General features: G+C 37.4%; 1 protein-coding gene across 1 annotated transcript in view; it reads right to left on the bottom strand.

Annotated features, from left to right (window-relative positions):
* Positions 1-17,550, bottom strand: part of SLC5A7 (solute carrier family 5 member 7) — a gene marked incomplete at both ends in the record, with an annotated part of 28,665 nt that extends 11,115 nt beyond the window's left edge. The window contains 4 exons of the mRNA XM_084871344.1: positions 5,052-5,200; positions 13,419-13,574; positions 14,325-14,438; positions 17,373-17,550. Of these exons, the coding sequence (XP_084727470.1) occupies positions 5,052-5,200; positions 13,419-13,574; positions 14,325-14,438; positions 17,373-17,550 (597 nt within the window). The remainder of the gene's footprint in view (positions 1-5,051; positions 5,201-13,418; positions 13,575-14,324; positions 14,439-17,372) is intronic.
* Positions 17,551-17,811: the final 261 nt, after the last annotated feature.

Here is a 17,811-nt window from a genome sequence, read left to right as displayed (position 1 = left end):
GGCAAAGCCAGCCTGGGTCCTGGGAGCCTGCAGCCATCCAAAGTGAGGGAATCCGCTAAAACCAGTTTGGCTCAGTGGATAGAGCATAGGCCTGTGGACTAAAGGATCCCAGGTTCATTCAGGTCAAGGGCATGTACAGTGGTTGGGGGCACATCCCCGACAGGGGGTATGCAGGAGGCAGCTGGTCAATGTTTCTCTCTCATCGATGTTTCTAGCTCTTTATCCCTCTTCTTTCCTCTCTGTAAAAAATCAATAAAATATATTATTGAAAAAACAAAACAAAACAAAAACAAAGTGAGGGAATCCCAGGTCCTAAGTGCCTGCAACCAGCCAGAAGAGGGAATCCTGGGTCCTGGTTGCGGAGCTAGGCAGAGGTGGTTAAGGGTGATCAGGCCAGCTGGGAGCAGTTAGAGGCAATCAGGCCAGTAGGGGAGTAGTTACGGGCAATCAGGCAGTAAGGCAGAGGGGTTAGGGGTGATCAGGCAGGCAGGAAGGTGAGTGGTTAGGAGCCAGTGTTCCTGGATTGTGAGAGGCAGTTGGATATTCCTCAAGGGGTCCCAGATTGGAGAGGGTGCTGGCCAGGCTGAGAGACACCCCCGCCCCCCACATGAGTTTTGTAATTTTGTGCACTGGCCCTCTAGTATAATGTAATGTAATGTAAAATTACACACACACACACACACACACACACACACACACACACTAGAGGCCAGGTGCATAAAATTCATGCATGGAGGTGTGTGTCCCTCAGCCCACCTGCACCTTGTCCAATCTGGGTCTCCTGGGAGGATGTCCAACTGCTGGGACTAAACAGTCGGACATCCCTCTCACAATCCGGGACTGCTGGCTCCCAACTGCTCGCCTGCCTGCTTGATTGCCCCTAACTGCTTCTGCCTGTCAGCATGATCACCCCTAACCACTCCCCTGCCAGCCTGATCAATGCCTAACTACTCCCCTGCCTGCCTGATCATCCCCAACTGCCCTCCCCTGACATTCCAGTCACCCCCAAATGCCCTCCCCTGCATATTCCCTCTTTATTAAATAGGGTTTTTTTCTTTAACATAATGGATGACCTGCAGACTCAAGGGTTTGATTCCAGTCAAGGCCATGTACCTTGGTTGGGAACATATACCCATTGGGGAGTGTGCAGAAGGCAGCTGATCGATATTTCTCTCTCATAGATGTGTATAGCTCTCTACCCCTTTCCCTTCCTCTCTGTAAAAAATAAATAATAAATATTTAAGATTCTTACATATCTGTCTGGCTGTTGTGACTCAGTGGCTGAGACCCCAGGCTGGGGCTGGGACAGGATGGCTCCATGGGGAGTGAATTTGTTTTTTTGTTTGTTTGTTTTTGTTTTTTTTATAAAGGGCCAGGAAGGACTCTGGGCAGCTTTCTGCCAGGCCACTTACTCTGCTGGGACTCAGACAGGGCTTAGAAGACTGGGCACTGACATTTTGTTGTGGAGTGCTGATTAATTTGCATATTACTCTTTTATTAGATAGGATATATTAGAAAAATATATAACCATTCATTAAAGTGACAAGGAAAGACTTGATTGAGAAATTGGTGGATGAAACAAACCTTCATGCATGATTCCAGTACCTAATTTGTAGAAGAAGCAAATAAAGGGACAGGTGGTCTATGTGGAACAAGGCAAACAGCAGAATTTAGTGTGTGTGTGTGTGTGTGTGTGTGTGTGTGTGTACACACTGTTGGGTTTGGCACTTTGCTTGCATGGTAGTGGCTTACAGAAATGGGATACATAGAGATATATATGTAGAGAGAACCTTGAATTGCAAGTTAAGAGATTTTTATTTTGTTTTGTTTCAACTAGAAGCTAGAGAAATTCCTTTTGGATTTAAAAAACATTTTAGTAGAATGTCTTCATTTTTTTATCATAGACATGAACAGTGAGTTTGAAAAAAGGGAGGAGTTAGGAAGAGTAATAATGTGGCACTGATATAACCCATATAAAGCCCTGAAGCTGAGTAATTATATTGGAAATGAAAGATAATGTTACAAAAATAATTAAAAAGAAAGTTTCAACAATCTTCAATTACAATAAGAAAAAAGAGGTTTAGAGGGAAAAATAACTAACATATGGACCTCAAGTTCACAGCTATAGGATGATGATAAAATCAACAGAATTAAAGAATCTGAAAAGAAGAGATGGTTTATGCTATAAGTTGATTAATTATATATGTATGCATAGCACTTTGAAACTTAGAGAAGAAACTGTATTTAGCCTTTTATTCTACCAATTTAAAAATGCCTGAAGAAGTAACAAACAGAACTTGATTTCTTATCAATTAAATACATTTTATAGCAGAAAACGACTCTAAAACGCATCCTTACATATATTTTCCCTGCCATGGTTTTACTAGCACATTTGATCTATGAGCTTAGTATTTTAAGTTCTGGTCTCATACAAAGCAATACATCGTGAATAAATAGATTCATCACTGCCGGGACCGGTTTGGCTCAATGGATAGAGCATCTGCCTACGGACTGAAAGGTCCTGGGTTCGATTCTGGACAAGGGCATGTACCTTGGTTGCAGGCACATCCCCAGTGGGGGGTGTGCAAGAGGCAGCTGATCAATGATTCTCTCTCATCGATGTTTCTGACTCTATATTCCTCTCTCTTCCTCTCTGTGAAAAATCAATAAAATAAATTTAAAAAAAACACACAAACTTTTAAATAGATTCATTCCTGAAGCTGTGTTCATTAGAAGACCAACTGCATCTTTTATAAGACCTGTAATCTGCCAAACTAACCTTATCTTCAACATTCATAATGGAGTTTCATTTCTGGAAGTTTAAGATGTTGCTAAGAAAACTCAGAATCTCACTGTCACTTGCTTTTAGATATTTAAAAATAAAAATGTAGAAGTCTTGGAGCTAGTTAAATACTTCTGGATTTAACTAAAATATAAGTGTAAAATTCTGGGAAATGCAAATAAAACATCTAGAAGAAAAAGATGAAATATTATAATCATGTAAATTAATGTCTAAACTGCAATTCTAACTGTAATTCATTCTTTTACATTTTTCTTCTGTATATTAGAGATGCTAGGATGTAAAGAACAAAAGAGCCATATATGAGTATAAAATTCATTCTTCATTTTTTCTTTTTGATTATCTAGTGTAAACACTAGTAGAGTGTTTACACTCGATACCTTTCATGATATGAAAAAAATCAAAACATCAAGGAGAACCAAGGGTGCTTAGATCACCCACAGGAAATGAGTCATGATCAGTAGTCTTAGCTCAGTCCATGGCCTTTGCACAAGGGTATTGCTCTTATGGGATACACACCTGAGGTCATGTATATGCACAAATCATCACAGCTGCCAGCACAGAGTGTATATTCCATTTACTTAATATTCAGTATGTGTTATGTGGTGGATATTATTAAATACTAGAGGCCCCATGCAGAAAGATTCGTGCAAGAATGGGCCTTCCTGCCCGAACTGATTTGGCTCAGTGGATAGAGCATCAGCCTGAAGACTCAGGGGTCCCAGGTTTAATACCAGTCAAAGGCATGTACCTTGGTTGCAGACACATTCCCAGTAGGGAGTGTGCAGGAGGCAGTTGATTGATGTTTCTCTCTCATCAATGTTTCTAACTCTCTATTCCTCTCCCTTCCTCTTTGTAAAGGTCAATAAAATTTATTTTTTAAAAAGAGAATGGGCTTTCCTTCCCCTGGCTGCTGGTACCGCCTTTGCTCTGGCCATAGCTGCCTTTTTGCTTAAGCCCAGATCCGCCTTTCTGCCTTCCCACACTACCCAGAGGCCCAGAATGGCTGGCATGGTACAGCATGCCTGTGTTGTCGCTATGGTGATGACACAAGCATCCAGCAATACTCCTGGCCCCTCCCACGCCTACATATGCAAATTAACCCACCATCTTTGTTGGGTTGATTTGCATAATCAATCCTGATTGGCTGGTGGGCATCATGCAGCTATGGTCAATTAGCATCTTACTCTTTTATTAGTGTGATACAATTACAATAATCATGTTTTTAATTTTTATTAATCCTCACCCCAGGATATTTTTCCATTTATTTTTAAAGAAAGTGGAAACGAGTGATGGAGAGGGAGAGAGAGAAACATCAATGTGAAAGTCACATGAATTGATTGTCTACAGGACTTTCCCAGACAGGCACTGGGGACTGAACTTGAAACCCAGATACCTGCCCTGGACCTGGAATTTGTTGCATGGGCTGACACTCTAACTATTGAACCACACAGGCCAAGGCACAAAGATCACGTTTTAAGATTTTAGTTTGCAAAGTATGAACATTGACTAAAATGTGTTTAGAACAAACAAAAGTGTTTTTAATATAATATTTCTAATGTTCATGTCTCATAATTATACAGTGCTTTTTATTTAATGAAGCACAAATATATTACCTACTTTAACCTAGGATGTATATTCAATAAATAATAAATATTTTTAGTGCCTTACATAATAATTAAGCCTTTTCTTTGTTTTTAGACCACAATTAATATTGAAATCCACAGTATTTTCAAGAGGAGTACTTCTATGCTCTATGAGGAGTTTATAGATTAACTAACAGTAATGTAAGGGTAGGATAAGAAACTCATACAGGTTAGCATCAAGGTTTAAATTTTCAGGTTGTGAAAAGTGTGTTGCCTTCAAACTTAAAGGAACATCACACAAGCTTCCAGCAGATGTAGCCTTGAAGGATAGGAAGACTTAGACCTTTCTAAAAAGTAAACTGAGGGCACACTTCTCTGGCAAAATCTAACAAAACTACTAGAAATTTTTATTAAATAAAATTATAAAGAGATTTAACTTTTAATGGTATGTGATTTGCTATGTATTACTCATGATGAAAAATATCATTTCTATTAGATTTTGCCGAGTTAGTATAAGATTCCACACAATATTTTATAAAAGAAAAAGAATAAAGGAAGGAAGGTAGGAAAGAAAAGAAAGAAGGGAGAAAGGGAGGAAGAGAGGGAAGGAGGAAAGAAGGTGAGGGAGAGAGAGAGAAAGAATATTTGCAAATGACCCCACTTACCAGTCCTATGAAAATACAAAAGAGCTGTACAACGTCTGTGTAGGCCACAGAATAGAGACCGCCCACCAGGGTGTACAGAATGGCAATGAGTGCAGAAACGATGACAGAAATATGTACATTGACGTCAATAATCACACTGATAGTGGCTCCTGAAAGAACACAAACAAGAAAAGGCTCTAATCAAGGAACTAAAGTGGATTCAGATTTTTGTAAAAAAAATATATTGAATGTTCAGTGACAGCAGCAGATGTTTTTCCCAGTGTCATATGAAATGTGAAAGCTAAAGTTAGTTTTCATATTGAAAATTTCAAATCTCAGTAAATTGATTATGCATATCTATATCTATCTATCTGTCTATCTATCTATCTATCTATCTATCTATCTATCTATCTATCCAAGAGGCCCAATGCATGAAATTCACACAAAAGTAGGCCTTCCTTTCTCCAACTGGTGCCCAGGACCTGGGTTTCCCTCTGGCTGCAGGCAGTCCTTGCAGTCCCGGCTTTGTCCAGAAGGGCATCCACAAGGATGTCTGGTCTAATTTGCATATTATGCTTTCATTATTATAGATATTTATGTATATAGATACAGATATATATTAAAATTCTTTCTAATTTAAAAATTAATGCTTTACGAACTTATTTATGTGAGGATATCTGAAATTCATTATGTGATTTTAGAATCTTATGAATTATATTAAATTTAATTCTACCATAAAAACTTACATTAATTATACCAACTGTTGGAAACTCCAACTTAATATTAAATGTATGCAATATATGTACTCTCACCTATGATATAAGCATAATGATGATTTATACATATTACAATTAATATTCACGTTCTGTTTTGTATTAACTCTGACCCCTGCTATTTTTTATTACATAGCAGATGGTATAAGGTACCAAGCTTTGAGACAAATTTCTAAGTAAAAAGTAATTAAATAAATAAAATTGGCAAGTTGCATCTGTTAACATTTTCTCTTTCAGCTTTGTTAAAGTTCTATTTTATCTTATCTTATTTTATTGGTGAAGCATTCCTGTCCTGTTCCTGGGACAACAATGCATTGAATGGCCCCAGATTTCAACATCACAGTTTTAAATAATATTCACCATCAAAATTTTAAACCTACCTTAGAAATTAAGTTTATGTTTTTCTTACTGTATGACTTTGTTTTTGTATTTGTTTGTGTCTATGTTTCCATTCATGGTATTATGATATGGACAGTTGGACTACCTTGGAATTCCAGATCTGGATTTATTGATTTACAGAACTTTTACTCATTGTTCTCAAAAGTTGTAGTTTATATTTCATATTATTAAATACATATTATTAAATACAGCAATAATAGCACTGCTAACATACATACAACAAAACTGTGATTTTAATTGTAGTCTTATATTCTACTAGAGGCCTGATGCACAAAATTCGTGCACTGGGTGGGGGGTGTCCCTCAGCCCAACCTGCACCCTCTCCAATTTGGAACCCCTCGAGAGATGTCCAACTGCTTGTCAGATATCCCTTTCATGATTCAGGACTGCTGGCTCCAAACTGCCTGCCTGACTGCCTGATTGCCCCTAACCACTCCCCTGCCAGCCTGATTGATGCCTAACTGTTCCCCAGCCAACTTGATCATCCCCAACTGCCTTCCCCTGACAGCCTGGTCACCCCTAAATGCCCTACCCTGCATATTCCCTCTTTATTAGATAGTTTTTTTTCTTTAACATATTGGACAGTGTACCTGCTGTGGTCTTGACAAAACATTAAAAATGTAAACCCAAACTAAAAGTGTCATAAATAAACTCCTTAAACAGGAATTTCATGACATCTTGAAAGGGTGATATCATATGGTTGTTGGGCTTATATTTGAATAAGTATAAGGTTTATAGTTGATTTCACACTTTTTCATATTTTCTACAAGTTTCCTTTTCTTTTATAGACAATAGACATGTAATCAACTGTCCATCTTTTCCTCCAAAAATTATTTTGAAAGGGCAAAGTCAATTGGAGCCAAGTCTGTTACGTAATGTAGGTGTCAAGATGGAAGCCTTTTTCACATAGAGGTCTACTAACACCGTACTTATCCATTTTCTCACAAACCTTTGGCCCATTTTTTCCCTTCTGCTAGAAATACTCCTTCCAAGATGCCTTTCTCCTCATAATAATCTCAATCCTCTCTACCTATGAAAGTTATACTGGGCCCTTTGAAGGTTGGCCAAATCTCTGTGGCCCTCTCCCTATCCTTGCAGCCAGATCTGCTTGCTCCTTCCTCAGTGTTCCCACAGTGCCATGAACACAGCTCCAGCACAGTCCACACATGCAAACAGTTGTCACCGTTTCCTGTGAATGTCCTGTCCTATGCTCTTCCCTTTATAGGGGAATCAAGCTGGAGTTTTGCAGGTTGGGAAGAAGCTGGCGGCAGCTGAAAGCGGGACATGCCTAGAGGGGTACAGATGCTTCATAGCCGACAGACCTACGGCCCTGGCCACAGCTGGGAGTGGATTATGCCTGGGAGGTGCAGCTGCCTCCCAGGCCTACAGCCATGGCCTCAGCTGAAAACTGAACATGCTGAGAGAGGTGCAGGCACCCCCTAGGCCTACGACCTGGGTCACTGCTGGAAGCGGATCATGCCAAAGGGCGTGGCCACCTTGATGGCCCATGGCCCGGGCCAGGGCTGGAAGCAAATCACAGGAGGGGGGTGGGAAGCACTGGAGCTTCCCAGATGGATGGCCTGGGCTGTGGCTGGGAGAAGATGGCGCCAAAGATGCACAGCTGAAGCAAGGAGCAGATGGTGCTGGGGGTGTGGCCACCTCCCAGGCCTACAGCCTGGGCCAAGCTGCCAGCTCTCATTGGCAGCCCTCTGGTGGGCCTGAGGGGACTGGGTGCCACCACCTTGTATCTATGGGTGCCTCCATTTTTGTCATGGAGTGATGGTTACTTTGCATATTACTCTATTATTAGATTATTAGATAGGATTATCCCTATTCAATTGCCACCAGAGATATAAATCCAATATTGCAAAGAGAAATATTAAATATTTTGATATAAGATAATACAAAATATTTTTCAAACAAAATTTTCTTAATGCTTTGTCTTTGGTAACAAAATTAAATTTCTTTCCTAAGTAAAAACCAATTAATAAAAGGAAAAGCCTGGTAAGTAATTGAAGAATGATGACAAGATTAATCTAGCCTATCTAATAAAGAAGGAATATGCTAATTGACCATCCCATCCTCACAAAGATCGTGACACTCACAGCCAATAAAAGGGAATATGCTAATTGATTGCCACACCCTCAAATATGGAGGCACCCACAGTCACAAGATGGTGGTATCCAGTCCCCTCAGCCCTCATGTGGCACAGCTGGGTCTGCCCCCAGGCAAGCCTGGCCACATTTCGTGTCTACCTCTAGAGTCTCTCAGTCCCCTCAGCCCCACAGCCAGCCCAAGGCACAGGCAAGCCTCAGATGTTAGCTAGCCAGCCACCAGAGCCAGTCTGAGATGCAGGCAAGACTCAAATGATGGTTGCCCAGCCTTCCAGGGGTGCCTGAGGCTCAGGTAACCAGGGCCAACTGAGGCTTGTGCTGCCAGTAGTGGTGGCAGCAGAGGTGTGATGGGGGGTGCCGCCTTCTCCTGATCGCCAGGTCACCTCCCACACCTGAGGGCTCCCGGACTGTGAGAAGGGCAAACTGGGCTAAGGGAACCCTCCCCTCTAATGCATGAATTTTCATGCACAAGGCCTGTATATTAGGGACTTCTGTTGACTTTTTTCCTGAATTGGATGTTGGTTAAAGCTGGCCTTGTTGCTTATCTTGGTTCTTCCTGCATGCATACAAGCTCAGCAGATGCAGCCACAATTATGGATCACTTGTAGATTCAAACAGGTTACCAAGAACCAGGCACAGACTGATATTGTCCTGCTCAAGTCTGTCCCAAGAGGCCCAGAAGTAATACACCCAGTTACCAGACTCAGACAACATCAGAGCAAGACCCAGTAAACTTCACAATATCCAAAGGGCAATCTCAGCAGGCATTAAACCCTGCTGTAGGAAATTCTGCTTTATGCAATCAGCATCTGCATAATAGTTCACATATTATGATTGGTGTTTGAGCCTCACAGTCAGCACCCTAAGGTTCAATCTCATGCACAAATAGGACAATAGCAATCAAGACTGAAGTAAAAGGGAGGGGCCACATAACCAACACAGTGATATTTCTAGAGCACCCAGCTCAGGTGATCAAGGAGACTGCACCAGTGGGTTATATAGGACGCCTACTATATAAGGCCACTCCACAAAATACTGGGAATCATAGCAGATATATCTAATATATATAAACTAATATAAAGAGGCAGCCAAATTGGGGAGGCAAATAAACAGGTCCTAAATGAAAGGGCAGGAGAACACTTCAGAGAAAGAGCTAAATCAATTGGAGGAAAGAAATGTATCAACGAAATAATTAAAAGTAATGGTTATTAGAATGGTCAATAAATTTAGTGAGAACTACACACCATGAAATGGGACATAGAAACCATGAAAAGGAATCAGTCAAAAATGAAGAATACCATATCTGACATCAAGAATACACTGGAACCCTGGTTGGTGTTGCCCAGTTGGTTGAGTGTCATCCCATGGGCTAAAATGTTGCTGTTTCAATTCCTGGTCAGGGCACATGCCTGGGTTGTAGACTTGTTCGCAGTGGGGGGCGGGGTGTGAAGGATGTAGCAAATTGATATATCTCTCTCACTGATATTTCTTTCACTCTCCCTCTCCCTTACTCCTCTCTAAAATCAATAAAGAATTTTTAAAAGAAGAATATATTGAAAGAAATAAAAAATAGGTTGGATGAAGCAAATAATCAAATCAGGAATTTGGAAAACAAGATAGAAAAAATCCACAAAATCAGAATAGGAAAAAAAATTAGGAAGAATGAGTATATTTAAAGGAACTTGGGACAACATAAAACATAGCAACATTCTAATTATAGGGTTTCCATAAGGAGAAAGTGAAGTCAAGGGATAAAGAATTTATTTGAAGAAATAATGACCAAAAACTTCTCTAACTTGGTAAAGAAAAAAGAAACACAAGTGCAGAAAGTACAGAGAGTACCAAACAAGATGAATCCAAAAAGGCCTACACCAAGATACATCATAATTAAAATGGCAAATATTGAAGACAAATACAGAATCATAACAGCAGCAAGAGAAAAGCAGTATGGGAGCTCCTACAATGGAACTCTATATGACTGTCAACTGATTTCTCAACATAAATACTTCAGGCCAGAAGGAAAGACATGTAATATTCAAAGTGATTTAAAAAAAAAAAAAAAGCAAGGACCTACAACAAAGGCTACTTTATCCAGCAAGACTAACACTTAAAATAAAAAATGAAAATAAAAAAACAAACATAAAATATAAAACTAAGCATCTATCCCAAGCAGGGGGGTAGTGGGGGGGGGGGACACACCCTGAAAAATACACAAACACATCAAGGTTTAATAATATGTTATTAAACAATGAATGGGTTAACAATGAGATCAAGAAAGAAATCAAAAGATACCTTGAAATATATGAAAATGAACACAGCAACCCCAAATATATGGGACACAGGGAAAATAGTCCTAAGAAGGAAATTCATAACATTATAGATCTACCTCAAGAAACAAGAAAAATCTCAAAAAAAAAAAACCAAAAACCCAAAACACCCCAAAACTAACTTTACACATAAAGAAACTTGTAAAAGAACAACAAACAAAGCCAAAAGCAAGTAAACATCAGAACAGAAATAAATGAAAGAGTTAAAACACACACACACACACACACACACACACACACACACACACACACAAATAACGCCAGTGAAACCAAGAGCTGGTTCTTTTAAAATATAAAGACTGACAAGCCTTTAGGAAGACTCATCAAGAAAAAAAGGCAGAGTAGAAATAACAATCCATACCAAAGAAATACAAAGGGTTGTAAGAAAATATTATGAACAACTATATGCTAAAAATGTGGATGAAATAGACAAAATCCTAGAAATATACAATCTTTCAAAATAGAATCAGGAAGAATCAGAGAATGAATATGAATTGACAGATTACATTTAGTGAAATTAAAGCAGTAAAAACAAAACAAAAGAAAAGCTTGCAACTAGCAAATTCTTGGATGGATGGCTTCAGAGGTTAATTTACCGAACATTCAAAGAACTAACACCTATGTTTCTCAAACTATTCCAAAATTTCAAGAGAAGAAAAAACTCACAAGCTCATTTTATGAGACCTGCATTATCCTAATTCTAAAACTAGATAAAGACACTTCAAAGAAAGAAAATTTCCCTGATAAATATAGATGCTAAAATCTTCAATAAAATATTAGTAAACCCAATCTAGCAATACATTAAAAATGTTGTACAATATGAACAAGTGGGCCTTATTTTAGGGATGCAAGGTTGGTACAATATCCAAAAATTAATAAATATGATACATAAACAAAATGAAGGATAAAAATCATTTGATTATATCAACAGATGCAGAAAAACCATTTGATAAAATCCAGCACCCATTTATGATAAAAATTCTTAGCAAAGTGGGTATAGAGGGAACATACCTCAACATAATAAAGGCCATATATGACAAACCCATATGCCAATACTTCTAATAAGGAGTTAGTAAGCAAAATTTTTAAGTAACTTATAAAACTTAACACTGAAAAACAATCTAATTAAGAAATTGGCAAAGGACCTGAATAGAGAAGACACACATATGGCAAATAGACATAATGAAAAAATGTCCATCATCATTAATCACCAGAGAAATGCAAATAAAAACCACAATGTGATATTAACTCACATTTTTTCAGAATGGCTATCATTAATAAATCAATAAACAAGGAGTATTGACAAGGATGTGAATAAAGAGAAATTGTGCAGTGTTGGTGGGAATGCAGATTGATGCAGGAACTGTGGAAAGCAGGATGGAGTTACCTCAAAAATGTAAATAGAAATGCCTCATTACTAAGTTATTCAACTTATTAGAATATATCTAAAGAAACCCAAAACAAGAATTTTAAAAAATATATGAACTCCTATGTTCATTGCAGTGTTACTTATAATAGCTAAGATTTGGAAACAGTCTAAGTGCCCATCAGTAGATATAAATGTGATACATTTACACAATATATTATATAAAAATGTGGTACATTTACACTCCACTGTAAATAAGAAAATCTTACCTTTTGTGACAGCATGAATGAACTGGAGAGTTTTATGCAAAGTAAAATAAGCTAGTCAGAGAAAGATAAGTACCATATGATTTTACTTATATGTGAAATCTACTGAACAAAATAAACTAACAAAAATGTAGAGACAGACTCATGGATATAGAGAACATACTGACAGCTTTTAGAGAGGAAGAGGTTTGGGGTAGATGAGAAGGGTAAAGGGATTAAGCAAAAAAAAAAAAAAAAAAAGAAGAAGAAGAAAGGCCCATGGACACAGACAACAGTATGTTGATTGCCAGAGGGAAGAGGAGTAGTAAGAGAGTTTAGAAAGTAAAGGAAGAATAAATGGTGATGGAAGGAGAGGAGACAAAATAGGTTTTACATAAAACCTATGTAATTTTAATAACCAATGACACTTCAATAAATTGAATTAAAAAATAAAGAAGTAACTAAAGGACAAATTAAATCTATCTATCCATATGGTTTATTTATTTATTTGTGATAGGATTACAACTTTTAACAAAACATAAACCCAGCTTTTAAGAAATTTATAATTTTTTTTATGAGATTGAAAATTGAGCATGAAATAAACAGGCCATAACCACACAAAGTGGTAAGTCAATTGAAAACAAAATTTTGGTGTGTCTAAAGAAGCCACACACACAAAAAGCATCTAGCAAGTTTAGGATAGCTTCTCTGAGGAAGTGGCATCTCTAAGAAGATCTGGAGGAAACTTTTTGGTTAGCGAGGCAGATGTGAGAAAGGAAAGAGAGAGGAGTCCAAGGCAGAGGGCACCTGGGCTTGCACAGTGTCAGAGGCAAGAGGGGACTGTAGTTATGAAAAAGAAAGAAAGGAAGGGAGGGGAATAATTAGAGGAGAAAATCAGAGGTTAAGTCATATAAACCCTATGGACCTGGTTACAAAGTTTGACTTTAAGCAGAAAAGAGATATAATTACATTTGTAGTTTAGAAGGATGAGTCTGGCTACCATGAGGAGACTACAGGAAGCGACAGAACTGTAAGCAGGGAGATGGTTGTATTAATCCAGAAGAAGGAGGCAGGGGAGGCCTGACCTGTGGCTGAAGAAAGTAAAGTTGTGTATCTGATGGTGAACCAGAGAGTCCAGTAGAGCAATGTTTCATTCATTCTTACCTAAGGCAGAGAAGATGGCTGCTGCCCAGAACATTTCTCCCATTAGTGCAGGAATAAATAGGAGGCCGCCCATGCGTTTGCCATAGATCTGCTGAAATGGGTCTAACATGGTCACATAGCCCCTGGAACGCATAGGTTTTGCAAAAAACAGACCACCTAAAAGGAATGAAAACGTGTTTATGACAAAATTGCTAATTCCTAATATAATAGTCTTGGCCAATCTTTCATTATGCTACAATTTCTCAAGAGAAATGATTTTTTAAGGACACATATGTATTTAGGAACAAGTTGAAAATATGAATATAGAATCAAGCAATAGTCAGCAACCACAGGCAAATTTCTTAATACCTTTATTATTGTATGTATCCAAAGAACAATTGAGTGTGTATCTGAGGCATGTGGATTAAAAAACATGGACCAACACAGCACCCACAAAACGCCTTGATGCCTCACTGAGCACAGCAGATATTCAGATATTTTTATTAAGCCCAAGATTTAATTAAACTATTTTAGGTCCAAAAATAAGTAATGAGTACTCTGTTACATAACATTAGTGACCTTTTGTTAGTGTGATTTACACAGAGAAATTCAGGTACAATTCAAGTTGATTCATTTTAAATTATATATCCATGCTATTTTTGAAAGAAAAAGAAAAAAAAACAACAACATCATTATGTTAAAGAAATCACTATTCTGGTAGCTAAAATATCAAGGGATTTTTTAAAAATGTATTCCATAATCAAGAAATCTAATAATCTATGCATCTGCTACCAATTTTTGTAGTAGCTAAAGATTTCTGGTAACATTTTCCCAGGAATGTTATTTACATTGTTTGACTTATTTTGCTTGTTACTTATATTCATGTTCTTTACTGAGTGGATCACTGAGGTTTAAACTTTCACTTACCTAAAATCAGACTGAGAGAATATCCAATTGGTGCCTGCGCCCAAGCTAGTCCATAATCTGGTACATACACTGCTTCAGCTGTCCCATTGATGTAACCTCCTCCAACCCAGGTGGCTGAAAGAGAATGAAGAATGAGGGAAAGATACTCTCACACCTGTCACACCCTAGGCTGCTCAGTCTAGCACATTGGCCATTAGCCTCATGTGACTATTTATTATCTTAAATGTGGTTCTCAGTGTTTCCCAAAGTGTGGTACATGTACCCCCAGGGATACGGGAAGAGTTTGGTGGGGGTACGCGTTGCACTGGAGTTTGGTGGGGATATGAACTGCACTGTGCTTATCTGCGCCTAATTGTATATTCTCATGAGTACAAGGGGTACTCATCGTTACGAAAATTATAGAAGAGGTACACATATGTCAAAAGTTTTGGAAACACTGGTCTAGTGTGGAATGTTCTATGAGTGTAAAATATACATGGATTTCAAAGACTTAGTATGTTAAACAATTTTAAAAAGACTTGCTGAAAAACAGTTTGCTGTGCATGTTTGTAAATTTCATCAGCTGCATTTTTATTTTCAATTTTTATTCTTCATTAAAAATATTAAATTGGCAAGGGTTAGATAACATGGTTCATATTTTAAAAGAATTATGATATTGATCAAGATTCTTTTCAATTCTGAGAGATTAGAAAATCTTTTAAAACTGAGCTAAACTAGGATTCTTTATAAGAAACATTATAATTCAATTTTTTAATATAATTTAACAGACTATAGGTGTAATAAGCCAGTCAGAGAAAGACAAATGCCATATGTGGAATCTAATGAACAAAATAAACTAAACAAAAAATAGAAACAGACTCTCAGAGAAAAACTGATAGCTATCAGAGGGAAGTTGGTTGGGGGCTGAGTGAAAAGGTGAAGGGATTATGTGATTACGGAAAAAAAATCCACACACCACTTCCCCAAATCTCATAGACACAGAGTATGGGGGTGGGGTGGAGGGAAGTGGGAGAGGGTTCATGGTGATGGAAAGAGACTTGACTTTAGGTGGTGAACTCATAGTACAATATACAGATAATTTATTATAGAATTGTACATGTGAAAGCTATATTATTCTATTAAGTGATGTCAAACCAATAAATTCAATAAAAATCAATAAAAAAAAGGAGGAAAAGGTTATAAAGAAAACAACCTATTAGATTGAAAAAATTACTGTAAATGATTAAAAAACAAATTCTGAAATATTATCTTTATGGGCAAAATAAATAGAATGTTAAACTAGAGTAATAAAACATAAAAACTTATAATAAAAAAATGCTTTGATATACAACAGCTTATTTATTCTTTCCAATTTTTTATTTTTTTAGTTAAATCAACCACCTTTGATTTATTTTTTTTTTGTAATAGGAGAAATCTGAGAGATATATAATCACAATTTTTTTTCAATTCTCTTCAAAAATCAGTATCAGATATGGATCTTTAAGGGAAAGAGGAAATGCTACAATGAAACTGAAAAAAAGTTGTGTTTACTGTTCATAAATAGGTGGATAATAAGAGAACTTAAATAGGAAAATCTATGCCAAAATATCAGTGAATGATTTTTATTCTTAGTGATTTTGTATTTATCTAATTTAGCATATCAGACATCATAGAAAATATTTTGCACAATACAAATTGTTCCAGATATGTGTGTACATAAAAAGAAAAAAAAGACACAGGATAAAAGACCTCCTTACAATTGTGTACATTTGTAAAAAAATAAATAAAAAAAGAGGAACCAGTGAGAGGGTTAGTGTGATGAGAGCATAAAAAGGCCCTGGGCGTGGCTCCCAGAAGACCTGGGTCTTTGTTAACCATGTAAATCTGCATATTCACTTAACCCTAAACCCTTTTCAGTTCTAAAATATAAAGATAAAGACATTCATAAAGGCCAAATGAAACTACATATACTTGGCCAAGAGTTAACAAAAGAAAATATGAGTATTTGAAAGAAAAACCTATAGCCCACTAATTATTATAGAACATTATAGATTTCAGATGGCCAAACAGAGATATAGTCTTCACAGATCGGTGTGATGAACTATTTCACATAGAGAGCAAATACATCATTTTAAAATAAGATTACAGGACTAAAACTGGGCATCATTTGGATATGATTTCCCATGAGCACTCAGAGTTGCTGTTAGTATGGGTTATATTGCTGATGTTTAAAAATTAATGAGATTCTAAAAGAAAAAATATTTTTAGTAAATATGTATCCAATAATATTAAACTTTTAATTTTTTTTTCAGAAATGTTGTCAATGACCAAAAAGAACATAAAAGAGAAATAAGCCACCACTAAAACAGGACCACTTCTGGGCAAAAGAGGATAGAATAACAGCCCCCTCCTGGCACAGAGAAGGTTCAAATGAGAGAGAGAGCTGCAGGTGGAGGCTGGGGATTCCTGTTAAGACAAGCCCTGAATGAATTTTTGCCTTTTGTTTCAAGATTTTTGGAAATCTTTTCCTTCAGTGCTGTGGATTCCTAACATCTGATTGTCCTCCTGCAAGAAAATTAGTTTATCAAATGGGATAATTAGTTTCAAATCAATTTGGAATTGTGTTGCCCTTGAATTTATTGTTTAAAGCCATCACTAGTTATTGTTTACTGATACTCATCATTTCAGACAATGCAAAGTCACAACTTCTTACCCAAGTTAGTGAACAAGATGAGATGTTGACCTTATCACATTAATTACCAGATACAGAACTTGTAAGACTAAGACACTTTGCACTTTCACCTACCTTTTTGTTTTCCCTGTTCCCACCCACTGAACAGCCTAGGTTTGCTTTATTCAGATTCTAAATAGTGGTTAATTATAAGATCACTTTGTTCAAATACTACTGAGTTGAACAGTTATATATTTTTTGTAAATAAATGTAAAATTATTTTTAAAATGTACATGTAATGAACACAAAGGATCCTAAGGACAAAGAGTAGCATTTGCTTTGTCACTCTGAGAGGCCAAGGAGGCGCGGGCAGCACAGAGCTGGACATCTGCACCTACCTGTCATGGTGAAGCCGCCCACCAGCAAGCCGATGTCTCGGCCACCAACTATGATGGCCTCCCTGCGCTCCTCTGCGCTGCCACTGTTTTTGGTTTTCCAGGCAGCCCATATTCCAACAGCCAATATCAGAAGGTAGAACAGGATGATAGCTACCAGTCCTTCCACATGGAAAGCCATTTTTATTTAGAGGTCTGGAATCTTCCACAGCTGGCTACTTCATTAGACCTCTGAAGAAATTACAGTAGCACATTATAAACCAGCCATACATACATAGCCAGTCAGAAGTAAATCAATTGGCTTGTGATAAATCCTTTGCCACTTGAAGAAAAAGTACATTAAAATCACATGTTAAACTAGTAGTTACCAACAGGTGCCTATTATATTATTCTATTTAACAGTATAACATTGTTTTGAGCATTCAAGGGGAAAAATGAAAAT

Source organism: Pipistrellus hanaki, assembly GCF_964339955.1.
Source record: "Pipistrellus hanaki genome assembly, chromosome: 2".
Lineage (NCBI taxonomy): Eukaryota > Metazoa > Chordata > Mammalia > Chiroptera > Vespertilionidae > Pipistrellus > Pipistrellus hanaki.
This window is presented reverse-complemented; position numbering and strand designations above follow the sequence as displayed.